This window comes from Cannabis sativa, chromosome X (genome assembly GCF_029168945.1).
Source record: "Cannabis sativa cultivar Pink pepper isolate KNU-18-1 chromosome X, ASM2916894v1, whole genome shotgun sequence".
NCBI lineage: Eukaryota > Viridiplantae > Streptophyta > Magnoliopsida > Rosales > Cannabaceae > Cannabis > Cannabis sativa.
The window spans coordinates 50,259,449-50,286,034 of NC_083610.1; the positions used below are offsets into that span (position 1 = coordinate 50,259,449).

General features: G+C 35.7%; 4 protein-coding genes across 4 annotated transcripts; 3 read left to right on the forward strand and 1 right to left on the reverse strand.

The window, feature by feature from the left end:
• The first annotated feature begins 2,596 nt into the window (after positions 1 to 2,596).
• Positions 2,597 to 3,295, forward strand: LOC133032260 (secreted RxLR effector protein 161-like). Its single transcript, XM_061106140.1, has one exon. The coding sequence runs from the start codon at positions 2,597 to 2,599 to the stop codon at positions 3,293 to 3,295; it is 699 nt and encodes a 232-aa protein (XP_060962123.1).
• Positions 3,296 to 5,454: 2,159 nt separating this feature from the next.
• Positions 5,455 to 7,380, forward strand: LOC115696510 (uncharacterized). Its single transcript, XM_030623413.2, has 3 exons — positions 5,455 to 6,292; positions 6,460 to 6,556; positions 6,654 to 7,380. Exons 1-3 carry the CDS (start codon positions 5,831 to 5,833, stop codon positions 7,169 to 7,171), a joined length of 1,077 nt encoding a protein of 358 aa, XP_030479273.2. The 5' UTR covers positions 5,455 to 5,830; the 3' UTR covers positions 7,172 to 7,380.
• An 833-nt stretch (positions 7,381 to 8,213) lies between these two features.
• LOC133032261 (uncharacterized) lies at positions 8,214 to 10,051 on the reverse strand. Its single transcript, XM_061106141.1, has 3 exons — positions 9,997 to 10,051; positions 8,510 to 9,088; positions 8,214 to 8,452 (listed from the first exon to the last, which is right to left on the reverse strand). Exons 1-3 carry the CDS (start codon positions 10,049 to 10,051, stop codon positions 8,214 to 8,216), a joined length of 873 nt encoding a protein of 290 aa, XP_060962124.1.
• A 4,467-nt stretch (positions 10,052 to 14,518) lies between these two features.
• LOC133032262 (uncharacterized mitochondrial protein AtMg00810-like) lies at positions 14,519 to 16,768 on the forward strand. Its single transcript, XM_061106142.1, has 3 exons — positions 14,519 to 14,759; positions 14,851 to 14,928; positions 16,614 to 16,768. Exons 1-3 carry the CDS (start codon positions 14,519 to 14,521, stop codon positions 16,766 to 16,768), a joined length of 474 nt encoding a protein of 157 aa, XP_060962125.1.
• Positions 16,769 to 26,586: the final 9,818 nt, after the last annotated feature.

A 26,586-nucleotide genomic window follows, 5' to 3' on the forward strand; every position in this document is an offset into this window, starting at 1 on the left:
GGCCACATTAAAAGATTCTGCAGTCAATTGAAGACACAATCTGGTTTCAGATCCAACTATGATGACAAAAGATGCAACAGAAACCAGAACCAGTACTCAAAATCTAATGATCACGGAAATCAAAGAAAGGACTCGGCAGCTGTGGCTGAGAGCAATGGAGATGGAAGTTCTTATGGGGAATTATTTTCTATTTCAAAAAATAATAACAGCAAAGAGTGGATCCTTGATTCAGGATGCACTTATCATATGTGTCCCAACTTAGAATCTTTCTTTGATTATCAAGAAAGTAATAATGGACCCATTCAAAAAAGAAAGTAATAATGGTGGTAGAGTACTAATGGGTAATGATGTTTCTTTCAGGGTTGTTGGAATTGGTAAGGTAGCTATAAGGCAATTCAGTGGTGAAGTGTAGATTTTGCATAATGTGAGGCACATTCCAGAATTGAGGAGGAATCTGATATCAATGGGAACCTTGGAAGATGAAGGTTATGGCTATAAGTCCTTGAATGGGAGCCTAAGGATCACAAAAGGTTCAATGCTTGTAATGAAAGGAAAGAGAGTACATGGGCTATATGTACTCGAGCATGAAACTGTACCTGTGGGTGAGGCAGATACAGTAAAAGGCTTAGAAAGTGATATGCAGCTATGGCATCAAAGGCTCAAACATATGAGTGAATAAGGCATGAGGGAATTGCACAAAAAGGGAGTCATTGAAATGCTTCAGACATGTGCATTACCATTCTTTGAGACTTGTGTTTATGGCAAGCAACACAAGATCAAGTTTACAACAACAACTCACAACACAAAGGGAGTCCTAGAGTATGTTCATGCTGACCTTTGGGGGCCAAGTAGAATCCCAACACATTCAAGTAAATACTACCTCCTATCTATTGTTGATGATTTTAGTAGATGTCCAAAAACCTATTTACTTAAGACCAAAGATGAGTGTCTAGAACAATTTAAGATATGGAAAGCTTTGGTGGAAAACAAAACAAATTCAAAGGTCAAGGCACTTAGAACCGATAATGGTCTAGAATTCATCAATACTGAGTTTGATAGATTGTGTAATGAGCATGGGATAACTAGGCATAGGATAGTTGTGAAAACTCCACAACAGAATGGAGTTGCTGAGCGTATGAATAGAACCCTTTTGAACAAAGTTAGATGTTTACTTCTTAGTTTGGGGTTGGGAAAGCCTTATTGGGGAGAGGCTTTAGCTACTGCTTGTTACCTTGTTAATAGGAGTCCTAATAGAGTCATAGACTTGAAGACACCTTATGAGATGTGGTATGGGAAGATACCAAACCTAAAACACTTGAGAGTGTTTGGATGTGCAGCATATGTACATCAACCCGATGATAAGCTTGATGCTAGATCTGTCAAAGGCATGTTTCTAGGATATCATATAGGCACAAAAGGTTATAGACTCTGCATAAACCAGAATGGGAAGCCTAAGGTGATTATTTCTAGAAATGTTGTGTTTAATGAAAATGATTTTCCTCACTTGAAAGCCGAGAAAGGCAATGTGTTACCTGATGCAGATTCATCTGGCAAGAGGGAAGATTTGGCAGAGTTTGAAATTAAGCTCAAAGGATTTGAACCAGCAAGTGAGAAGAATGACAGTACAGACACAGCTCCAGATGAGACTGAGGAACAACCAGATTTGTCTGACTACCAGCTTGCTGATTGCCTATGCTTTGTCAATAGATCATTCATGTGACATACCAGAACCATTGAGTATATAAGCAGCTTTAAATGGAAAGTACAAGAAGGAGTGGTCTCGGGATGTGGATGATGAATTAAGCTCGCTTAGAAAGAACAAGACATGGGTATTGGTTCCAAGACCTGAGGACAAGAAGGTAATCTCATGCAAATGGATTCTAAAGATTAAAGAATGTGTGACAGAAGATGAGCCAGTAAGATTTAAGGCAAGATTAGTTGCCAAAGGTTTCACTCAGGTGGAAGGGATAGATTACACCGAGGTGTTCTCACCCGTAGTGAAGTATAAGACCATTAGACTAATGTTGTCAATGGCAACTCAGCAAGGTTTAGAAGTGGAGCAGCTTGATATTAAAACTGCATTTCTAAATGGTTATCTAGAAGAAGAGATATACATAGAGCAACCACTTGGATTTCAGGTGGAACAAGATGGAAAGGAGATGGTTTGTAAGTTGGAAAAGTCCTTATACGGCCTTAAGCAATCACCACAACAATGGAACAAACGATTTGACAGCTATGTTCAGGAGATTGGTTTCACAAGGTCCAAGTTTGATCACTGTTTGTATTTCAAGCACCTAGAAGAGTCAACAATTGTGTATCTTCTACTCTATGTAGATGATATGCTAATAATGGGTAAAGACAAGGAAATAATAGAAGGAATTAAAGATAAACTCAAGGCAGAATTTAATATGAAAGAATTGGGACAAGTAAAGAAGATACTTGGTTTAGAAGTTCATAGATCCAAGAGTGATGGAGTCATGCATTTGAAGCAAAAAATTACATTGAGAAGATCTTAACAAAGTTCAAGATGCAAGATTCTAAGAGCACTTCAGTACCTCTTGGAGGATAGTTTGTATTAACCAAGGAAGAAAGCCCTATGACAGCAGAAGAGAAAGAAGAGATGGAAGAAATTCCATATGCAATGGCTTTGGGGTGTCTCATGTATGTCATGGTTAGCACAAGACCTGACATTGCTCATGATTTAAGCATATTGAGTAGGTTCATGTCAAATCCTGGGATAAACCATTGGAGGGCACTCAAATGGTTGTTGAGATATTTGAGAGGGACATCGGATATTGGATTGACTTACAAAAGAGTTTCAGAGAAAGTAACTTTGAAAGGATATGTTGATGTTGATTGTGCATCAAGCAAGGATACTAGAAGATCTACTACATCTTATGTGTTTCAAACTAATGGAGATTGTATTAGTTGGAATTCACAACTCCAATCCGTAGTAGCACTTTCAGCTACAGAGGCAGAATTCATGGCGACCACAGAGGCATTCAAAGAAGCAATATGGCTACAAGGAATTTTGAAGGAGTTGAAGCTTCTAGTAGGAAAGGCAAGGGTATATTCTGACAGCCAATCCTCGATTCATTTGTGCAAGAATCCAGTGTACCACGAGAAGACAAAACAAATTGATATTCGGTTGTTTTGGATAAGGGAGAAGATAGAAGAAGAAGTAATCGAGTTGGAGAAAGTGAAGTCAGAAGAGAACCCTGCTGATATTGGCACTAACGTTTTACCTGTTAGTAAGTTCAAGCGTTGCTTGGACTTACTCAACCTTAGTTGCTAAGTAGCTACACATGAAAGTATTACCACCTTCATTGGACATATATGCTTAGCTTGTTGGGGCTTGAAGACATAAGGTGGAATTTGTGGTATTATTCCTTAAACCCCCAACAACTTTTCAGTTAGTTAGTTAGTCTTTAACTAACCTAACTATTAAATAGGACAACTTGCATATTGGTCCCTTGGGCTATATAAAGAGAACTACTCCTCTCATTTCACAACAAGAAAAAAAGGGGTAAGAAGAAGGAGTAAAGTCAAACACAAGAGAGAGAGAGAGAGACACAATACAGAAAGACAGAGTTGTTAGAGTGAGAAATGGAGAGAGATATCTGAGAAAGAGAGGGTTGGGATTGAGAAATTGTATTGAGCAACATTGTTGATTATGTTGGCTCGAGTTATTGAGTTAATGAGTGTTGAGGAATTACACCATGGATGACTTATTGTGATTATTTCCTTGTAGCTCTTGAGATTGATATCTCTTGTTCTCATTATCAATAAAGATTGGTGGTAAAGCTTTCAAACTGGAGTATGACCAAGTTCACATTGAACTTAAAATCGGAACCAGTATAAATCTCTGTGTTATTGTGCCTGACTGCCATTTAGATTCATCTGTGTTATATTTTTTTGATTTATGTGTTTGCTGGTTTTTTGTTCTTAATTTGTTTGTTTTGATTTAATTTTTGTTTGTTTAAATGTGATCTTGAATCTGAAATTATAGTGGTTAATTCTTATGTATAAAATTTCCTATACACACTATACAAATTAGTATTAAATAGAAAAACTGATGCTTTAGTGATACATTTTGAATGATAAAATAAATACGTTGCTGGGAATGCACTAAAAAATTTACAAAATCGAAAAAAAGCATTCATAACCTTTATCACCAAAATCTCCTCTTAGATTCCCAATAATACAGGATTATGCTTAGACTTCACTTTTAGTGCATAACATAATAGATCTTTATCTCTTTTTGTTTATTTAGTTTCTTGTTTATTGGAATGTAAAGAAACAAAAAGGAAAAGATGAAAGTTGTACCTTTGGTGGGAGGTGCAGGAGCCAGAATATCCGTATGAAAAATTATTTTGCATCTCAATGGATGCTTTTTCATTTTAATAGCTAAGAGCTAAAAAAATACAGCTAATTGGTTAAAATTCATCTCCTCCTAAATCTTTTTTAGCTAAATGTAGCTAACCTTTAAAGCTTTTTCTATTTATTTTTTTAATATTTTCTTTTGTACTTAATTGTCTTCATTTCTTCCATTAGTATTTGTTTATTATTCTTTAATTTTTTTTTCTTAACTTTTACATTTAAATAATGTGAAAGAAAATATAGACAAATTAATGTATGTATAAGGTAATATAAAAAAATAAAATTTTAATAATATATTTAAAGAATAAAATAAAGAAGTTATTAAAAGTGCTTACATCACAATTTTGAAGTAATATTTTTGAATTTTTATTTAGAAAATGTAACCATATGAATAACATAAATAAGATAGAGTTTGTGGGTGTTAAATCTTGCTAACTATCGTTTTACTTATATTTAACTTTTTAAATTTAAATTTTGGCAGTAAAACTTTCCAAATTATTGAACTGTTAGCAAACTTAAGATGTTATCTGGTTAATTGTCGCTATGGACTGATTATTTGTACATTTTTGTACATGTGACACATTTATATTGGTACACTTAATATTATTATTTTAATTTTTTTTTCAAATTTTAATTTAAAATTAAATAAAATAATAGAAATAAAATATAAAATATATAAAAAAAATAAAAATATTATAAAATTTGAAATAATTTTTTATAATTTTTAAATAATAATATTAGATATACTAATATAAACGTGTCACATGTAAGTATACAAATAAACCGTTGTTATTTATGAAAAATTGATAGCACCTTAAATTTTTTAAGAGTTAATAATTTAGAGAGTTTTACCAATAAAATTTTAGTTTAGAAAATTAAATACAAATGGAATAATAACTAAGATGACTTAATTGAAAAAAAAGAAAAAAAACCTCAATAAAATAACTACGGGTTGAGTTATGAGGCTGAACCAAACCTTTCATTTAATATGCCTTGGTACCTCTCCTAGACAAGACAAACTTTTTTGGGACCATTGTTATCAACTTCAAAAACTGTTCTTATATATATATAAGTGTGACACAGAGATATAGTATGTAGAAAAATAAATCGAGTATATACACATAATCAATTATACAAAAGAACATACACAAAGACAGTAGGATTTAATTTTTTTGTGTCCATGCAATACTCTGGAGCCTATTAGTAATAGTTACTTCGAGGCCTTATTAAATGCTCTGATCCTTCTTCCTGGCTTTACCTTTTCCTTGTTTAGTCCCAAAATGACAGATCATATTTGATCTTCATTTTATTCACCCATACCTCATATTCATATCATATATGATATATTCCCATCTATCTAATTCATTTACACTTCCTAAAATAGCCCATTTCCTCATTCAGGAATCACTCAGCTTTTAGACTTTTTTCTTTTCTTTTCTTTTCTTTCCAAATGGCTTCCTCAATAACCAAACCAGGAAAACAACTGGGAGAGCTTCTTCTGAAAGAGCAAGACCCTTTTGTTCTTGATGTTTTCTTGAATGAAAGAAGTTATGGAAATAGGAATACTAGTGACTCAAATAAGACAAGAAAAAGAAGAAATGGTATTCCAAGCTGTTCCAGAGTATTGAGAGCTATACTTGGCAAGTTTGGTTTCAATAAAAGTGATGGAAGCCAGAATACTACTGCTTCTGATGATCAAATAATACAAGGAAAATTCAATGAGAAATTGAAGAAGAATCTTTTTCTTCAAAATGTTTCCGAGCCAGATAGATTTTCTTCTGCTAGCAGTAGAACGGTGTATAATTCATGCTCCGACAGTGATTATTCTCAAGATGAATCCTCAACTTCATTGGATAAAAATGAACATGACTCATTTGAAGCCACTAGACTCGGCTACAAAGCAGAGAAGGAGGTAGAAAAACTACTTACATGATCAATTTTATTAGCACCTTTTTTCATCTCTTAATTTGCTCCAAAACCTTTAATTTATCTGTACTGCATAAGATATAATATTTCGAGTCATGAATATGTATGGTATTGTTGATTTTACGAATAAAGCTGTTAACAAAGCCAGCACAGGCTATTTCAGGTGGAACTTTTGCGTTTCGACAACTCATTGGAAGCAATAAACGCAGTTCAGTTTCAATAGTAAAAGAAGAAACTCCTCTATCGCAAGGTAAAAATATGCCTTATTTTCCTTTGATTTTGTTTCTATGAAAAGAAAAAGAAAGGAACTTGTTATGTAATTGGGTTTTGTTGTTTCAAATAAGCAGAGAGAATCAACCTCATAATAACAAGACAATCGCTAGAGACTAAAACAAAAATCAGCAGCCTCCTTATGGAAAGTGAAATAACAGAGAAGCCAAGAAAGTTTAGTACTAAAATCTCTGATCCAAATAAGGGACTTCTCAATCTGAAGACGAAACCATCGACGCAGTTTCTCAAATCCAAGAGAGTTTTGAGCAAGACAAAGCAGCTTTTGTTTGACTGTGTGAGAGAGATTGTAGAAACTCACGCAAAGGAAAAGGAGAAAGTGGATTATGGTACTAAAGGGGTAGTGTTGGGGCCAGAGGAGTTAGGGGAGCTTCTGTGGGAGAAAATGAAGGTTTGGAGTAAACAAAGTAGTGTAGATGATACAAACAATATTACTTACTTATTGTGTTTGGATTTGGTTGACACAGCTCAAGAGTGGAATGGTTTTGACTCGGAAAATAAAGAAATCTGTTGGGAAATTGGAGACGCCATTGTAGAAGAGATTATGAACGAGTTTTTGATTGAAACTATGAGTTAAAATTAATGGAGTTAGTCCTTCTATGCTTTATCTTAAGCATAACTAAATCAATAATAATAACTTTCTTTTTGACTCATATATGTATGCACTATGTTGTATATCCTCCTAATATATTCTACTTAAAATATAACATAATTAATCAACTGTAAATTTATTTTTAGATTAATTTAAGTTGAAGTAGAACAAGGCAAAGACAATATGCTGGTTCATAATTTTTCCTTACGAAATACGTTGAAGACCACATTTTTTATCATAAATATTGGCATGAAAGCACAAAATGTACAAACCCCACTTGCCTATTGATGATTCATTCGTATAAAAACACATTAGCTTGATTGTACGCCGAAAAGCACGTTACAAAATTAATTACAGATGTTGATGTTTGAACCACCTTGCTTTGTTACTACAAAGTTATTTTATTATTTACTTCAAAACTACTTGCCGCATAAAACTGTTTTGTGTAACTCGAATATGTTTGAAGAAGAAGATCCATTTTAGCAATACTTTCTATTCTCTTTGTAGGAATCATTAGTCGAAACATTACTTTTTAAGGCAAAATCATTATCTTTATAAAGAAACTACCACTCCTTTGATTGTATTACTTCATAAGAAAGTTACTCAAAAATAATTACTTTTAAATATCCTTATATTCCCTACTAATTTGTTTATTTATGGGATTAGTGAATGAGAATATTGAATGAAATTCATTATCTTGTTTTTTTCTTCTAGAGAAAATTCATCATTTTATTAGCAATGATCTCAGTTACCAAACAAGGTAACAACCCAGTAGAAATATTGTCCAAACTAAAATGACAATCAGGATGTAATATAGAGGCTTTAACAAATAAATGAGCCACCATATTAGCTGATCGCTTTACAAAATGAATAGAAACATTTTTCTAAATACATAATAAAGCCTTACAATCATTAACCACTTTACCAAACATGAAAATCATAACAATAGTACTACAAATGGCTTGAATCACCGAGAGACAGTCAGTTTCCAAGATCACATGTGGCCACCGGTGATCTTTAATCCAACTCAAGGCTTTCCGAACCCAATTGCTTCAGCCACCATAGAGTCCACCGAACCTTGAAATAATTTGGTACAACCTTCCACCAATAACCTATTTGAGTGCCGGGCTACAACACTAACACCATAGTTGTGGGTCTCATTAAATACAGTTGCATTGACATTAATCTTAATACTATTTGCACTTGGAGCGACCCATTGCTCAGCCCCGTCCCCCGGAATATACCCAATGAACAATAAATCGTTACCTGATTTTTTAGCAATATGCCATTAATTAAGATAGATCTTTGCCGATGAGACGATACTATCCGCTCCGACTGACTTGTTTTGCCATACCTTGTCATTTCTTGCATTCCAAATGGCCCAGCATTGAGCCACAAGCAAGCTGGTTCGCTCCACATCTAACACCAGAAACTGCCTAATACACCAATCCAAAAAGGACATATCTTGCTGCATTATTGTCCCAATACCCACCCGGTTCCAACAAAGGATAGCAGCAGGGCAAGTGAGAAGCGCATGGGAAATGGTTTCAGCTTCTAACAAACACACAGGACATAAAATGTCGACCTCCACACGCTTCAATTGCAACTGATACATAGTTGGGAGACAACATTTGGCAGCTCTCCATAACAGGTTCTTCATCTTCAGAGGGATTTTTAATTGCCATAATCTCCCCCAAAAACGATCCACAACCGAATCATCAATAACAACTTCACCATTTAACTCTTGTAGGAGGTTGTAAGCGCTCTTAACCGTGTACAAGCCCGATAAATCCTTGGACCAATACAAAGTATCCCTGTCCGAGCGTGGTTGAATTGGAATCAGCTGCACCAGTTGACGATCACGTTGCACTAGCAAGTCATCTAAAATCTCAACATCCCAACCTGAGCCATCAATAGCCAAGATTTTACAGACTTAAGCATGATGGAGGCTTGGGTGATTAGATTCAATCATAGGATTATCCACATCAGGGAGCCATAGTTCCCCAATAACAGCTATTCTTCTACCGTCCCCCACAACCCAACAGGTACCTCTCCTTACAAGTGATTGGGCCTCTAAAATACTCCCCCACACAAAGCTTGGATTGGAGCTGTAAAGTTCTTTTTTGGCAATTTAGATACCAAAATATTTTTTATTTATGGTGAGATTTCTTTGTATTCATAAATCGATTTTATCACCTTTATTGTATGTTTTTATTGCTCTTTTCTATCTTAGGAAAGAATCATTTTTCATGTGGACTTTTCTTTTTTTGGAAACTTCTTGGAAGAGAAGAAATTCTCTTATGGAAAGTTTATTTTTTATGGAAACTTTGACTATTATTATTTTCCTTAATGAGTTCGATTGTGTCTTGATAAGATCATATCAAACACACTATTTATGGTAGGTATCAAGATCAAATACATGATCGGACACGTTTTTGGCAAGTTTCCTCTTCTAGTCTGATTTGTTGCAACAGAATCTGTCTCTGATGCTGCAAATCAAGATTTTCTTTAGGAAAGTTTTGTACAGCTGTTGATTTGACTTTGTGGCTGTCTCTAAGGTTTCTATGTTCTATAAATATAACCTAAAGAGCAGTCATTCGAATCAACTCTTCTAGCTTTCATTTTTTACATTTTCTCAATTGTGAAGAGAGAGTTCTTTTGTGAGAACCTAGTTGTTCATCTAGGTTCTAGTGTTTTCATATTTGTTCTTACTCTATCTTAGGGTTGGTTAGAGCACTTGATTGAACAAGAGAGAGGTCTTCGGGAGAAGACTTGTTCAAGCCTTACTTCGGGAAGAAGTAAGCACTCACACGTCAAAGACGAAGGGAGTTCGCTATTTGAAGGTGGTTCAAAAATCAGATTCATAAAGTGCATTACAAAGGATTACGACAATAATTTAGAGGGAGTTTAAACTTATTTAATTCAATTTTCTTTGTAATTATTGATACTTTATTAATTGATTTCTTTCTCTGGGCGTGGCCCCATGGACTAGGAGTGTTCGAAAGAACACTGATACCACGTAGAAATCTCTTGTGTCAAGTGATTAAATTTTTTGCAATTATTTTTATATTCTGCCTGTTCTGGTTTGTCTCTGTAAAATTGGTTTCTGCCGTAACAAAATTACATTTTACTGTTGCAAACGTATACAATTTTATATTTAGTATATTTTTGTAATTATTATTGGTATTTACAAAAAAATTGGTTTTTCATTTGGTATCAAAGCGGGACACTAAACTCTTAGTGTGGTCCTTTTAACGGTTTCGTGTGTTTTTGTGTAAAATGTCATTTTTTGCAGAATGAAGTTCAATTTCTAGACCACATTTGCTCAATGATTCTAACTATCCTTATTGGAAAGTTAGAATGAGGGCTTTCATCAAATCTCAAGATGAGAGAGCTTGGAGGATGGTTCTATTGAGTTGGTCTTCTCCAGTTGAGACAGATTCCGAAGGTAACTCTAAAATAAAATCTGAACTAGAATGGTCTATTGAAGATGATAAACTTTCTTCTTACAATAGCAAAGTTTTACATGCTATATTTAATGGAGTAGGTGAAGGTTATATTAAGCTTATATCATCTTGTGAATCTGCTAAGGAAGCTTGGTAGATTCTTCAAACTCGGTTTGAAGGAACATCTGATGTTAAGAGCTCTAGATTTATTATGCTTCAAACCAAATTTGATGAGCTTAGGATGTCTGAAAATGAAACCCTAACTGAATTTTATGAAAGGCTATCTGATATAGCTAATGAATATTTTGCTTTTGGTGAAAGGCTTGATGATTCTATCCTTGTGAGAAAAATTGTTAGAGTTCTTCCAGAGAGGTTCGATACTAAACTTTTGGCAATGGAGGAAGCTAAAGATTTTAGCACAATGAAGGTGGAAGAATTAATGGGTTCCTTGCGTACTTTTGAATTGACTCAATAAATCAAACAAAAGGACAAACCCAAATCCATTGCTGATAAAGGTAAAAGTATCGCTTTAAAAGTTGTTGAACATGAAAATTTTGATAATGAATGTGATGATGAAATTGCTTTATTAACCAAGAATTTTCAAAAATATATGAAAAAGATGGGTAATAAAAAGAATAACTCGAAATTTTCAAAAGGAAATGCATCTTTTAAACCCTCGATGACTAATAAAAAGGAAATTCAGTGCAGGGAATGTGAAGGATTTGGGCATATTCAATCCGAGTGTGCGAACACTTTGAAAAAGAATAACAAAAGTTTCAATGTCACTTGGAGTGATGATGAAACTGAGAGTGGTGACGAAAAATTCTGAGAATGTTGCTCTAACTTCTATTATGACTAATGTGTTGTGTGATTCATAGGTGAAAGCAAGACTGGTATGTTTGAATAATATCAATGAACTAGAAGAATCTGATTCTGATGATTCTAAAATCTGTGAAGAGTCTCTTGCTGAATCATACAAAGTCATGTATGAAAAGTGGATACAAGTTACTTTTGAAAATAGAGTGTTGATTAAAATAAATAAAAAATTATCTCATCAAATTGAAACTTTTGAGTTAAAAATAAAAGAATATGAGACGGACTTTTGTTTTAAAGATGAAAAAATTACTCTTTTAAAGAAGGAACTTGAGAATTCTAAGAAAAATATACAAATGCTTAATCCCGGATCTTCTATTTTTGAAGAAGCTTAGAATGCAGGTCAAAGAGGCTTTGTTGGCATTGGATCAAATGGTATTGAAAGTTCTGGAATCACAAAATTTGTAAAATCTAGTGTTCCAATGAACTTTCCTGATGTTACAAATTTGAAGTTTGTTGCAACAGATTCAAAGCCTTTCGCTGCAGAAGTTGTGTTGCTAAAGCAAAGTCTCCAGGATTTTCAAAAAGAGTAAGATCTCAGGTAAAAAGATTTGTGCCTATTTGTCATTTCTGTGGTAGGAAGGGACATATCAGACTTAAATGTTTCACCGTGAAAAATATATTTAAAACAAATTATTTTGGTAATTTGGAAAAATCTCAAAAGAAACATAAATGTATGAAACAAAAATGGATTAAGAAAAAGTGTCGAGCTCGTTTTTTTGATAAAAGTGATGCATCTTAAATGTGGTATTTTGATAGTGGTTGCTTTAGACATATGACAGGTGACAAGGACTTTTTGATTAACATCTGTCCTATGCAGTGTGGGGAAGTCACTTTTGGCAATGGCTTAGCTGGAAAAGTCGTTGGAATGGGAACTCTCAATTTTGAAGGGTTTTCCAGATTGAAAAATGTGATGTTAGTTGAAGGACTGAGGGCTAATTTACTTAGCATTAGTCAAATTTGTGACCAAGGGTATACTGTCTCATTTGACAGTATACCCTAATCAATGTATTTTGCAAGGATTTTGATCTACTGATAATTGTTATACCATAACCCCAGTGTTCACTTGTCATTCGACCATCAACAACACCACAGATTTGTGGCATGCTAAACTTGGACATATTAATTATAAAAATCTAAAAAAAAAAATTTCAAATGTAGGTATTGTTCAAGGTCTACCCAAGCTAGGTAAAGAAAGTGTTGGTAAGTGTGAACCTTGTCAACTTGGTAAACAATTAAAAATCACTCACAAATGTGTGTCTGATATCAATACCTCAAAAGTATTGGAGTTACTTCACATGGATCTTATGGGTCCAATTCAAGTTGAAAGTCTAAATGGTAAGCGATATATTTTTGTGTGTGTTGATGATTTCTCTCGTTTTACTTGGGTAGAATTTTTTAAGAGAAAAGTCTGATACATTTGATGCTTTTAAAACTCTTTGTTTGAGATTAAGAGTTGAAAAAGGATGTAACATTCAGAAAATTGTTCGAATTCGGAGTGATCATGGAAAGGAGTTTGAGAACTATATATGATGACTTTTGTAAGTCTACAGGTATAACTCAAGAATTCTTTGCTCCCAAAACTCCTCAACAAAATAGGGTTGTTGAGAGAAAGAATCGTACCTTGTAGGAGATGGAAAGAGTGATGTTAAATAGCAAGAAGCTGACAAAACGGTTGTGGGCAAAAGCTATAAACACAACTTGTTATACAATGAACAGAGTATTTATTCGTCTAGGTACCTCAAAAACATCCTATGAAATTTGGAAAGGTAAGCGTCCAAATTTAAGTCATTTTCATGTTTTTGGATGTGTTTGTTATGTTTCTAGAGATCGTGAGCATTTTGGAAAATTTGATGCTAAAAGTGATGTTGGTGTTTTCAGTGGATATTCCTTAAATAATAGAGCTTATCGTGTTTACAATATGATAATTCAAACTATTTTGGAATCAGCTAATGTGGTTGTTGATGATTTTAAAGATTTTTTAGAATTTTCCACAGAAGCCTAGATAGATAGTTTTCTAGATACTCCACCAGAAGCAGCAAATGTAGTTTCTAATGCAGCAAAATTGAATTCTGACATCGCAAATGATGAATCTGCCACTGCAACTGATACAGGAGAACCAGAGCAGCCTATCTCGACTCATCCAAACATCATTACTGATTCTATCCAGAAGGAACCAAGCACCAAAGTAAAAATGAATCATCCTAAAGATCTCATTCTTGGAAATCTTAAAGAAAGCATGGTAACAAGAAGAAGGTATGCTAATTTGATTAGTTTCCTTTGTTTTGTCTCACAATTTGAATTGAAAAATGTGAAGGAAGCCATGACTTTTGAAGAATGGCTCAATGCAATGCAAGAAGAACTTAATCAGTTTGTCCACAACAAGGTTTGGATTTTGGTTCAAAGACCAAAAGGCATCAATGTGATTGGTACAAAGTGGATTTTTAAAAATAAAAGTGATGAATTCGATACAATTGTGAGGAACAAGGCTCTGTTGGTGGCACAAGGGTATACACAGGTAGAAGGTATTGACTTTGATGAAACTTTTGCTCTTGTAGAAGGATTAGAATCTACTTTTTTACTCTTGTGCATTGCTTGTATTCTTGTTATCAAATTGTACCAAATGGATGTGAAGTTGGCCTTTTTGAATGGCATTTTGAGTGAGGAAGTTTATGTTCAGCAACCAAAAGGATTTGAAGATCCTTAGTTTCCAGACCATGTATATAAACTTGAAAAGGCTTTGTATGGTCTGAAATAAGATCCTCATGCCTGATATGAAAGGTTAACTCAATTTTTTAATTTCTCATGATTATCAAAGAGGTAGTGTAAATAAAACTCTTTTCATCAAACATATAAAATTTGATTTTATCATTGCTCAAATTTATGTTGATGATATATTTTTTGGATCTACATCTAACCATGAAATGCAAGTGTTTGTTGATCAAATGAAAAATGAGTTTGAAATGAGCATGGTTGGTGAACTTACTTTCTTTTGGGTCTTCAAGTTAGACAGATGGAAGGAGGTACATTTGTATCACAAAGTAAGTATGCCAAGAACCTTGTCAAAAAGTTTGGCCTTGAGTCGGCTAAACAGGTAAGTTCTCCAATGAGCACCACTTTGAAATTAACAAAAGATGAGCATAGAGTGAAGGTTGACACTACTCTTTATCGTAGTGTGATTGGTAGTCTATTGTATTTGACTGCTAGTCATCCTGATATCAATTATAGTGTGGGAGTTTGTGCTCAATATCAAAGTAATCCTATGGAATCTCATGTATCTGCAGTAAAAAAGGATTATTCGATATATTAATAGTACTCTCAACTTTGGAATCTGGTATTCTAAAGATACTAATTCTAATTTGGCTTGTTTTAGTGATGCGGATTGGTCAGGCAATGCTGATGATCGCAAGAGTACGAGTGGAGGTTGTTTCTTTCTTGGAAACAATTTGGTTTCTTGGCAAAGAAACAAAATTCTATTTCCTTGTCCACTGCTGAGGCTGAGTACATTGCTGCTGGTAGTTGTTGTACTCAATTGTTATGGTTAAAATAAATGTTGATTGACTATGGATTTGAATTGGGTGTTTTAACTATTTTTTGTGATAACACTAGTGCCATAAATATTTCCCAAAATTCTTGTTCAACATTCTCGAACAAAACACATTGGTATAAGACATCACTTTATTAGGGAACTTGTTGAAAATAAAACTTGGCAGTTAGAATATGTTGATACTGAGAAACAATTGGCTGATATTTTCATAAAGGCCCTAGACTCAAGTCGCTTTTACTCCCTCAGAAAATCCTTGGGAGTTTGCATTATCTAATCTCCTTTGTTCTTATTTTTGTATAATATTGTTGAGTTGTTCTTTGCTTACATCTAATCTTGTTTCTTCTTAGTTGACAAATCATGTTTATGCTTTTGGATGATAATTAGTTTAGGATCTTGTACTTATCATACATTTGAGGCTGAGTTAAAAGATTCATGTTACTTCTTATGTGTGATCAGGATTACATAATGTTCTTATATAGAGTTGAGCGACTTTTGTTTCAGCTCTTGTCAGGCCCCTTACTGGAATAGAGCTACCTATACTGAGGTGTGAAAGTCATATTTTGAGTAAGCTGGAACTTTGTAATTGAGAGTTGTGAAGAGGATGCACTACCATAGAAAAGGGCTACCTTCAGTATGGTGTGATAGCATCCAGTTGTGGGATCAAATTGAAAAAGGCAAAAAAAAAAAATCTTGCCAAGGACAAGTGAATTCAAGTGTGTTAGTCTCCTCTACTCAAATATAAATTATCCTGATTAACATTATTTGTAACATGTCTATTTTCTCTCAACATCTATTAAGTGTGGTTGGTTTTTGAGATACTAATTAGTTATCCTCTTTTGAAAGCATAATATGTATATTTGTCTCTTGCTATGAAACTTGATTATTTGCTTGCTCTAGAATAACTTATATTTTTTTTACATAATCTCTTTGTTATTATTTTTATTCAGATTATAAAAAATAAAAATAAAAAATGGAGGGACACGCTTGTGACTTGACTTGTGGGCTAAGAAAATTTTTGCTTTGTTTGGTAAGTATCAACATTTGATCTAAATTGATTTATTTTGATAAGTTACCTTTTAAAATTTGATTTCATATTCATTGTATTTTGTTATTGACCTTGAAATATTTCCTTAATTGGCCTATTTTTAGAAAGTATCTTGGTTATTCTTATTTCCTTTTATTTATTTTTTAAAAAAATTATTTTGGAAAAAGAGTGGGGCAGTTTTATTGTGATCATGGGCTGGTAGTTTTTCAAATTTTGAGTTGGTTTTCTTTTTTTTTCCACTTTCACATATTTATTTAAACCAACTTTCTTTGTCATTTATTTTCACCATCTACCCAATTCCTCTTCCTTGTTCGTTCATTTCTCTGTTTTTTTCACTCTCTCTTTCAGATATTCATGGCTAAGATAAAGAATTTAGGGCATTCAAAAAGGGTGGTGGAACCCGAACCTACCCCCTAAAATGCTTCTCTTGTGGCTCCAATCCTGCTCCTTTCTCCTGCAACTGCTCCTCTTCTAGGAGATTCATCGCTTCCTCAGTGTGAATCTCAAAATGTGAAGGTCAAGCCTGCCCCCTCACTGGCACCATCTTTCAACCCTCAAAGTACTTTGATGGAGATTATCCTAAGTACCCTAAAGCTTCTGTTGGTGCTACTGCTGCTGCTGGTGCAAGTTCCAGTTCTGCTCCTGCAGATGTCCAGGAGGTCAAGCAGTAAGTTCTTCAAGCGAACAATCTCTTGCTGCCATGTATTATACCCAAAATTTGGCTAGCAAATGAGAGGAAGACACATGTCAAGCGAGGAAGAATAAGAACTCAGACACATAATCATAATTACACTTGCAATGGAATAACTCGTTAAAAGCATAATTAACAGAGTATGTTTACAACTCGGCTGACTGATTAGTCTTATGCGAGATAAAAAATATACAAAATGTTGCCTTGAGCCTCGATGAGAAACCATGTAACTTTAGGTGTACAAGACGAGGCACTAATCTCGTTACGTGGAGGAGATATAATGACAATGGAGACACTTAGCGTATAATGTATGGTATACAAACTAAATACAATAGATGGGTGAACCAAGGCGAGAGGTAGCGAGGCATCCACCTCGCTGTAGGAAGGCATGCACGCGAAAAAGATCATCTCGTCACCCGAAACTGTGGTTGTCAGATTTAAGGTAAAAGCATTATCCACCTTGGAAAGACATATGACAAGCTCCAGCTTGCTATCAAGATTAACTCTACTCTATTCCCAGCGAGGCATTCCAATACGATATGGCCTAAAATATATTTAATACACGTTCATTTTGACCTTGTAAAAGCGAGATATTCACACCTGTGTGAAATTTAAATAAAAACCGCATTTACTTAACGTGATATGTAATCAGATCCCATGATTTCAGGGGATGATCGTTGTAAAGACTACGATCAAATTTGTAAATTAACTACCTACTATGTGATTATAAATAGTGGCAGGTTAGATCAAAAGAGGGACGAAAAAATCATCACCTGAACAGGCTACTAGCTCCGAGAAAACCCAGTATTGGGGACTTAGAATCGAAGGGCCTAGGATAAACAACAACTAGTCTCTTCCTAATCAGGTTGATGAGGATGGCGCCTACGATCCAACCAGGTACATACCTATCGTTGAGTTAGAAAACTGCCATCTTAGGTGCTGATTGGAGGAAGCAAACCGGCGTAATGCCAAACTAAAGCGTGAAATAGCCGCAGTCAGGGCGACACAGGAGAATAGTTCCCAAAATCAACCTGACCTTGGAGATAGAGATCCACGAGGCAAACCTCGTAAGTCGCAAACCAAGGGGCAGGAGACAACCCAAAGATATTCCCAGAACTCTCAGGGGAGGCAACCTGAGGAAACTGAGGAAAGTCTGGGGACACAGCCTGGGACCTGTAGAACATCAGTCAGAGATTGCCAACCCTCTCTCCAAGCTCGAGGTGAATCAAACCTTAAGAAGAAGAGCAGAACGAGAAGAGGCGAGGGCTACCGCGAGGCATACAGTACCTCATAATCGATCAATGCGAGGAGGAGAGAACATTCATCACAGTGATGATCAAAAAGGCATAATGCAGGATATAGGAAGAGCAAGATCCGACAGCTGTCACGACACCTACGAGAAAGAACACTTGAACTTGAAAAAACCTAATCTTCGTCAACAACTTGGTCCAAAGCAAAGGGATTTATTCCATTTGCAAATAGACGAGTTGGAGACTAAGTTCAGGAGGCAAGTCAGGGAATCAGGAAAGTAATCAAGGTACGATTCTGTTGAAGAATTCAAGTCGGAAGCTTCAGGATCAAAGAGAAAAGACGATTCCAAAAGGCTGACCAAAGATAAGAAACAGAAGAAACACGACAAATATATATGCTGACTATACTAAGCTTAATGAAACTTGAGAAAATATCTACCTCGCACATGTACAGGAAGTCGTTTTTAGTGAGCCAAAACCTATGAGACACGTGAAACGTAAAAGGGATCCAACAAAACGATGTGAATACCATGGAGATATTGGACATACCACGGAAGAGTGTCGTTAGTTGAAGGACGAGATAGAAGGTCTCATGGCACGAGGAAACTTTCAACAATATGTAAAGGGGCAGGACAATGCCCATGATCAGCCTGATCTACCCAGTAACTCAAGTGACCAGGGATCATAACCTTCCTCTATAAGAGGAGGGGATACCTCAGTGACCTCGAGAGGGAACGCGTCACAAGAAGACAAGGGGCAGTTAATCCGGTAAAGCTATTACATAAAAGTATTGCAAAGAAAGTAAATACCAGCTCTTCAGGGTTGTCGTATTAAGCTGCTACGGGGAAAGTTGGTCGTCAACCAGAAGTAGTTAAAGACAAACAACTAAAACCAGGACTAGTTCACCTGGAACCCCAGGATATGACAGGGATTGACCCTGGATATTGAAACAATTGTGGGAATATGTTAAGGATTGACCCTGAACATCAAAACCCGTTCTATCAAAACCAGATGCTTTTGGAGATTGATAAAATAAAAAATTGAACTAGGGAAGTTCTTATGAGATTAATGATTGTAAATCGCATCGCTGATGTAATATTTTGAACTTCAGTTGTGAATGAAATAATCATTTCTTTCAACAAGTAATTACAAAGTTTTACTCTTTAAAATTACTTAAGGGGCATTTATGTATGATTAACCAGAATTCATCTGGAAATACATGGTATAATGCAAACCCACCATTTCAAAAATTAAAAAAAAAATGAAAATTTTCTAAAAGGTCCTCGACCAAACCTTTTTGACGAAAGAGGGGTCGAACTGTTATAACTCCCTGACCAAACCTTTTTGACGAGAGAGGGGTCGAATCGTTATAACTCCCTGATCAAACCTTTCTGACGAGAAAGGGATCAAACAACTATAATTTTTTATTTAAAACCTATATGACGGGAAAGGAAATCAAAAGTTATAAATGAGATATAACTCATAACTCCGGCATAAAGCTGAATACTAACGGCTCGCACTAAAGGAAAGTATTAAACAAGACATCGCAACGTCTTGAAAAAGTACTTAAACCTAACACGTGGGTAGAAGAGCTAACTACTCATGTAAGCAATAAAGATGTATACAAAGTGACAAGGTCATTAAAAATATATTTATGTTTGCTTGAAATAAAATCACTTTTGATGATCGCGATGCAGAATCAATAACTGCTCGCAAATTGAGGGTAGGGCAGAAGCTAAGCTGCTTGCTCGTAAAGTAGGTTATTAACTACCTAACGTTAGAAAGAAATACGAGCAATGGAAACCTCTAATAAACTTTATGCAAATGATTGTTTAAATTATGAATGAAACACAATCAAACAAGCACATGTTGAAGTTTAAACTTAAAAGTATGAGGCTTTAAAAAGCAAAGTTGGCCATCCAACTTTGCAAATGTGTCTTTACAAAAAGTGCCACCAGGGGCAAACCATTGTCTCGGCTGAAAGGCCATTTTCAAAAAAAAAAAGAGATAAATAAAAACCAAGTCTACTTGGTGGGAGACTTGGATAAATCTTCTTCTTCTTCCTCTGCCTCGGCCTCTTCCTCCTCCTTCCTTGACTTCTCGCAGAAAGCCAGAGTTTCCTCTTCCTTCTCCTCCAAGAAGCTTGTGTCCATGTTGGGATTCTCCATCCACGGTCAATACACAGTACGAATGCCAACCTTGTTACATCGTTCTATGGTTTCGACCTCCTTTTCAGCGAGCTTCTTCTCAAATTCATCAGCTTGGGCCTTGATGGTCTTCTCGGCTTCTCCAAGATCTTTCTTTGACTTCTCGACTTCTTGTCTGAGGCAGGTGATTTCCTGTTGGGCATTGTCCCATTGCTTAATCACAACCACACATTGTGATAGTAATTTTTGGACCTCGCCCTCCAGGTATTTAAGCCGCTCCGAGAGTCGTTGATTGGAAGCAAAAGAGAGGAAAGAAGCCTGGAGAATTATGAACAAATGAATATGAGAAAAAAGAGAAATAATAATAATAATAATACGACCAACTTACCATGAAGTTGTAGTCCAAGTTCCTTAAAAACGTCTCTTCTGGACTCCCAATATTGATTAAATCCCAATTAAAGGGAAGGAGAGCCTTAAGTTTGTGTCAGCAAGCAATCCCGTATGCCTAGGTGAATTCAGATCCAGCCTCCCCCGCTGCAGCCAACAAGGTCTCAATGGCCTTGCTCGAGGAGGTAGAAGCATGACCTGTCTCAGTAGGAGGAGTGTTGGTGTTGGGGGTGACTTGAGGAGGAACTTGTTCTCGGGTCTTGGTATCAGAGACCTCGAGGTCAATAGGCTTAGACAATGACTTCTTTTTGTGGGCAGTGGTTTTCCTTTGCCTTTTGGGAGGTACCACCTCGGCATTTGTGGGGACCTGTGGGTTGGTTCCCCTCTTCTTCCCTTTTTGATCCATGATATCTTCAAAACCTCCCATGTCTGCAAAACAAAATAAAGTGTTACTATTATTAAAAAAGCAGATAAAAAAAGAGGGGGAGTAAAATTTTCCACCTAAGGGATTTACCAAAGTCACTAGAAGGCGAGCTATCACTAGAAGAGGGGGTAGAAGGACCGTAATATCCACTAAAATCCCTACAGCCTATAATCTTGAATATATCAAAGGGCTCGATGGGTTCTAAATCCCAGCTCTCGTCTTATGACTTGCCCTATCTGTCATAGTGCCATACTGCACATCTATACCATAATATGACTCGTGATAGTAAATCTGGACGTGGAATCTAGGGTACCAGCTGTCAAACTTATGAGTGACTCGTTCTACGAGAAGGGAATCCCAAATATAAAAATTAAGGCTGGTATCTCGGAAGGTGACTAATGTGTTACGTTCAGCCCTAAGTACTGTGGGAGACCAACCACATTGATTACCTCAGGACGCTCCTTCACCGACTTCCCGAGAGGTAGTGTTTTCAAGATATTGTGCTCGAGCCACGCGATCCCAGGCCTTATCCTCTTCTGGAACGGGAACCTACTGCCAAGAAGAATACTTGGGAAACTTATAATCACAAGTATACTCCTTGTCACTAAGAAGGCCCACCGATCTCAGCTTGGCCTCATTCAAAAGGAAGTCGCATGACCTAATAAGGCCATGGGGAAGAGTCATCAGGCGCCTGTGCCGACTGGCCATCTTGGGGATAGGGATGGGTCTCATCGAGAGAGCTATAAAAAAAACAAAACATTGGTCAGAAAACTGAAAGACAAGGATTAATGTAACTGAGCATGAGGAAAACAATCACTTACGAATTCTACGAATTGTGGTTGTGCAAATTGAGGAAAGACCAAATGTCCAGAAGAAGTTATCTTTGAAAAACACTTTGTTTGGCAAGTCCACAATAATTTTAGGCTCGCTAGAATGAGTACCAAGATAATAGAAACCCCCTACGGCATTCTTTTTCGCTGGAACGGCCTTAACCGAATAGAGATACTCGATTTCTACTGGTGTGGGTCATTACCAGTTCAGAATTTTATACAAGACCTTCAAACTAGCGAGAATCCTATAAGAGATAGGATTCAACTGGAACGGGCAACCCCAAGGTGGTTTATGTAATCCTTGAAGTAGTCTCAAAGAGGAAGTATGGTCCATGCACTGATATGCTCAAGGCTTCAGGCGCCCATGCCAGTCGAGCCACTGGTACTAGTCTCACCACTGGCCCCTGGGATACCGCTTGAAAAGTGCACGAGGGGAAACAACTAAACTCACCCTCTCGCACTGACCTAACTTGGCATGATCACCCAAGTTTGATTCCACAGGTCTTCAATATATCACCCGTGTAGCCTGAGATAGATCACACCTTCGATTCTATTAACTCAGCTTTAAAGTGACTCTCGGGTCCTAGGGAATCTTTGATGTACGTGGCTTGGGAGGCATTATTTCAAAGTCCAAGTCACCTGGTTCAAAAGCATTCGTGACTTTGGGTAAAAACAAAGGCTTTGCCAAAGGAATAAAGGACACGCTGAGAGGTTCCGGCCAAGCCGCATCTCCCAAGAATTATCATTTGCCTTCGGAGATTTCTTTCAAGAAACGCCTATAACAACTAGCATTACTTTCTAGTTGGTTCTCACTACATGTTCCCTAACCCTAGCATCATTCAACTCTAATTTGGAGGTGGGTTTTGAAGGGTTGGGTTTATACGGGATGGTTGATTCTGTAGGAAACTCGAGTTCAAAATCTTTTGGACGATAAATTCCTAAACCAGAGTGGGACATTGCTGCAAGCAAAAAGTGGTCCCAATCCCTGGAGAGAATTTTATCAAACCCGAAGGTGGTGAGTTGGAGATTTTGAAAAAACCTACTTATTGCCTGAACCCTAGTATCGAGCTAAATATAGTTTAACCCTAAAAAACTACCAAAACCAAATAAGATGGCAACGATACAAACAAATTAAGCAACAATTAAACACAATGAAACAAGCATGTAAAGGAGGAAAGCAACTTACTGTTTGAAGTTAGGGCTTGGGGAAATGAATGGTTGTACGGTCTTCAAATCTTCGAATGTAGTAAGGATCGCTTTGAGAAGAAGAAGTCAGAGGAAACTCGTTGAAAAAATGTCAAAGACAGGGATGGAATGCAAATCCTCAAGCAAACTTGATGGTGATTCTTAGCGAAGAAGCTTAAGAATTTTTTTTTGCTCTTTTCTATCTTAGGAAAGAATCATTTTTTAGCTAGATTTTTCTTTGTTTGGAAACTTCTTGTAAGAGAAGAAATTCTCTTATGGAAAGTTTGTTTTTGTGGAAACTTTGACTATTATTATTCTCCTTAATGAGAACGATTGTGTCTTGATAAGATCAGATTAAACACACTGTTTATGGCAGGTATCAAGACCAAATACATGATTAGACACATTTTTGGCAAGTTTCCTTTTCTGGTCTGATTTGCTGCAACAGTATTTGTCTCTGATGCTGCAGATCAGGATTTTTTTAAGGAAAGGTTTGTACAGCAGCTGATTCGACTTTGTGGCTGTCTCTAGGATTTCTATGTTCTATAAATAGAACCTAAAGAGCAGCCATTCGAATCAACTCTTCTAGCTTTCATTTTTTGCATTTTCTCATTTGTGAAGAGAGAGTTCTTTTTGTGAGAACCTAGTTGTTCATCTAGGTTCTAGTTTTTTCATATGTGTTCTTACTCTGTCTTAGGGTTGGTTAGAACACTTGATTGAATAAGAGAGAGGTCTTCGGGAGAAGACTTGTTCAAGCCTTACTTTTGGAGGAAGTAAGCACTCACACATCAAAGACGAAGGGAGTTCGCTGTTTGAATGTGGTTCAGAAATAAGATTCATAAAGTGTATTACAAAGGATTGCGGCAATAATTTAGAGGGAGTCTAAACTTGTTTAAGTCAATTGTCTTTGTAATTGTTGATACTTTATTAATTGATTTCTTTCTCTGGGCATGGCCCCGTGGACTAGGAGTGTTCGAAAGAAAACTGATACCACATACAAATCTCTTGTGTCAAGTGATTTAATTTTTTGCAATTATTTTTATATTCTATCTGTTCTGGTTTGTCTCTGCAAAACTAGTTTCTGTAGTAACTGAATTACATTCTGCTGCTGTAGACGTATACAGTTTTATATTTATTATATTTCTGTAATTATTATTGGCATTTGTAAAAACTTGGTTTTTCAGGAGCCAATGGTAGCTGTTAAGAATGAACCATGGGGGTAATATCTGTTGAGTTGTTTGCCCTAAATAAAACTCATTTCAATATAATTAGATTTACTAATTAATAAAGATCAGAAACCGCTTTTATGTTGCATGGTTCACATGATTTATTTCATGATTATGTTTAATATATAAATTCTATTAAGTCCTGAATTTGTATATAAATATGTATATATTTGTTCATGATTATAGTATCGTTAGCACAGTGGAATATAATCATAATTATATGTTCAAAAGTTTAATTCTCATGATTTGTCAGTTCACTGGATTTGGACTGACATGATAAACGGCGATAAGGTATACTTACACCTTGGATAAGTGTTATGTCCTTTCCAGAACATTGGCAAAGTTTACCAGTATCTGATGTATGGAGTATACATTAGAAGGGAGCGATATTGATCTTGGATAAAATATCATAAACTTACCGCTATATCTTTTAAGTCAATATCAATGATTGATCTTAGGTATATGGCTCTTAATCCTGATATGGTTAGGTTCAGCTTAGTTGCATTATTTATATTCTTCAAGTTGTTCGTGGAAGCTAACTAATGGTTCTGGCGGATATTTACATCTTGGGAACATGGTAGTTCAATTGAGTGGGAGCGCTGATCATAGATATGGAATCTATAGCTTCTATAAGTATTTAGAAGTGAAACGATGATTTCCTTCGAGCTTAGCTGAAAAGAGATAAATGATTGAGATCTCATTTTAGTAATTATATTAGTTTACTGAAATATCATTTATAGGCAGCTAAGTATTTTAAGGATAAAATATATTGAAGGGTAGAACGGTAAATTTGTCCATATTCAATATAGATCATCTATAGAGGATCTTTGACTACTAGGATTATAACAATGGATAATCATAACGTATCTATATCGTAGTACATATAGAGTGTTCTATATAATTGAGAGTGTTATTCAATTCCAAATCTATAGTGGCGCAAGGCGGAATTAATAAGTTAGAGAATTTACTTGGTGAATTCTAGATCTACTTATTGAAAGCTCGGTTATATAGGCACATGGTCCCCTCACTAGTTGAGATAATATTGCTTGCAGACTCAGTTAATTGATTTTAATTAATCAATTATAATTCTAAAATTAGACTATGTCTTATTTATGAATTTTCACTAAGCAAGGGCTTAATTGTGAAGAAAAAATATTTTGGGGTCAATTTATTAATTAAGAGAGTTTGCATGGTCTAAATAATAAATTATATAAATGACAATTTATTTGATAATTAATTATAATTATTAAATAAATATTTTTGGTATTTATAGGATTGAATTGGAAAATATGGTATTATTGAAAGAAGAATAAGTGGTTGAAAAAGTGGCAAAATTGTAACTAGAGATTGGTCCTTTGTATGGCCGACCCTAGTGTTGATTTTTGCCTAATATTTTTTTTTCATCCATATAATTTAGCCCTAAGCCCTAGTTGAAACACTCTAAAAGGAACATGGTGCTCTCACTCATCCATTTTTGACAATTTAACTATTACCTTCAACCTAGATGAGAGAGTTCCTTCCATAGTGATTTCAGCCTCCTTCATTGTTCTTCCTTATTCGAACCTTGAGTGAAAGAGTGTCATGCCCACACATAGCAAGTCAAGTACTCAATCCTAGTGAGTAAGACGGTGGTAACCAAACCCGAAGGAGAGAAAGAGATCCAGGTTCAGATCTTGATAATGCTCTGCTACATAAGGGAATCAAGGGCTAGAGATTTTGAACGGAAGGAGTCATTATATTCTGCTGCAATCAATGTAAGATTTTCTTAAACTCTTATGTGTTTATTTCATTGTTTTAGAGATATTTATATTTAGGATGTTAATTCAACATACTTGTTAGTAAATCTAGATCCTAGTAAAATATTCCCAAAAACTAGCCTCAGAGCCATGGTAATGATTTACTTTCATGTAATATAGATTTAAAACGATGAATATTATTTTTGTGTTGATTTGGATGTGTTCATGTTGGTTTATGTGTTATTTGATGAATGTATGTGATTTATAAAAAATTTCTATAAAAATAATTTTATTTTCATTCTGAAAAAAAATTATTTGGATTTCTTGTGAAAAGTTAAGCAATTTTGGTTTTTACTGAACTCGATTCCGATAAAAATTGGAAAAGTTATAAATTTTTGAAGTTTCGGGTTGAATGGGTGTCAAGTTGGTGCATCGAGTGAACCAGGCACTTGGATAAAGAGGCTTCCGCGCACACATCAAGGGGACAAAATCCCTATCTGAAGTCATGTCTCTCCCAACCCTTCAGACAAGCACAAGGCTGCAGGCACCGAGGGAGATGTTGTAGCTGACCGAGAAAACTCTGTCAAGGAGGCTGCAAGCCTCTCGTGCGCGC

Excerpts from the sequence above, each read along its gene's own strand:
- LOC133032260 (XM_061106140.1), top strand. The coding sequence starts at position 2,597 with ATGACAGCAGAAGAGAAAGAAGAGATGGAAGAAATTCCATATGCAATG.
- LOC115696510 (XM_030623413.2), top strand. The coding sequence starts at position 5,831 with ATGGCTTCCTCAATAACCAAACCAGGAAAACAACTGGGAGAGCTTCTT. Across the intron at positions 6,293-6,459 it reads GCTACAAAGCAGAGAAGGAG|GCTATTTCAGGTGGAACTTT; the intron begins GTAGAAAAACTA and ends AAGCCAGCACAG. Across the intron at positions 6,557-6,653 it reads AGAAACTCCTCTATCGCAAG|AGAGAATCAACCTCATAATA; the intron begins GTAAAAATATGC and ends TCAAATAAGCAG.
- LOC133032261 (XM_061106141.1), bottom strand. The coding sequence starts at position 10,051 with ATGAATCTGATTTTTGAACCACCTTCAAATAGCGAACTCCCTTCGTCT. Across the intron at positions 9,089-9,996 it reads ACTCCCTTCGTCTTTGACGT|GTTGGGATGTTGAGATTTTA; the intron begins GTGAGTGCTTAC and ends TTGATGGCTCAG. Across the intron at positions 8,453-8,509 it reads CAAGTCAGTCGGAGCGGATA|GTAACGATTTATTGTTCATT; the intron begins GTATCGTCTCAT and ends CTAAAAAATCAG.
- LOC133032262 (XM_061106142.1), top strand. The coding sequence starts at position 14,519 with ATGGAAGGAGGTACATTTGTATCACAAAGTAAGTATGCCAAGAACCTT. Across the intron at positions 14,760-14,850 it reads AGTTTGTGCTCAATATCAAA|ATACTAATTCTAATTTGGCT; the intron begins GTAATCCTATGG and ends GGTATTCTAAAG. Across the intron at positions 14,929-16,613 it reads TCGCAAGAGTACGAGTGGAG|GTCAAGCCTGCCCCCTCACT; the intron begins GTTGTTTCTTTC and ends CAAAATGTGAAG.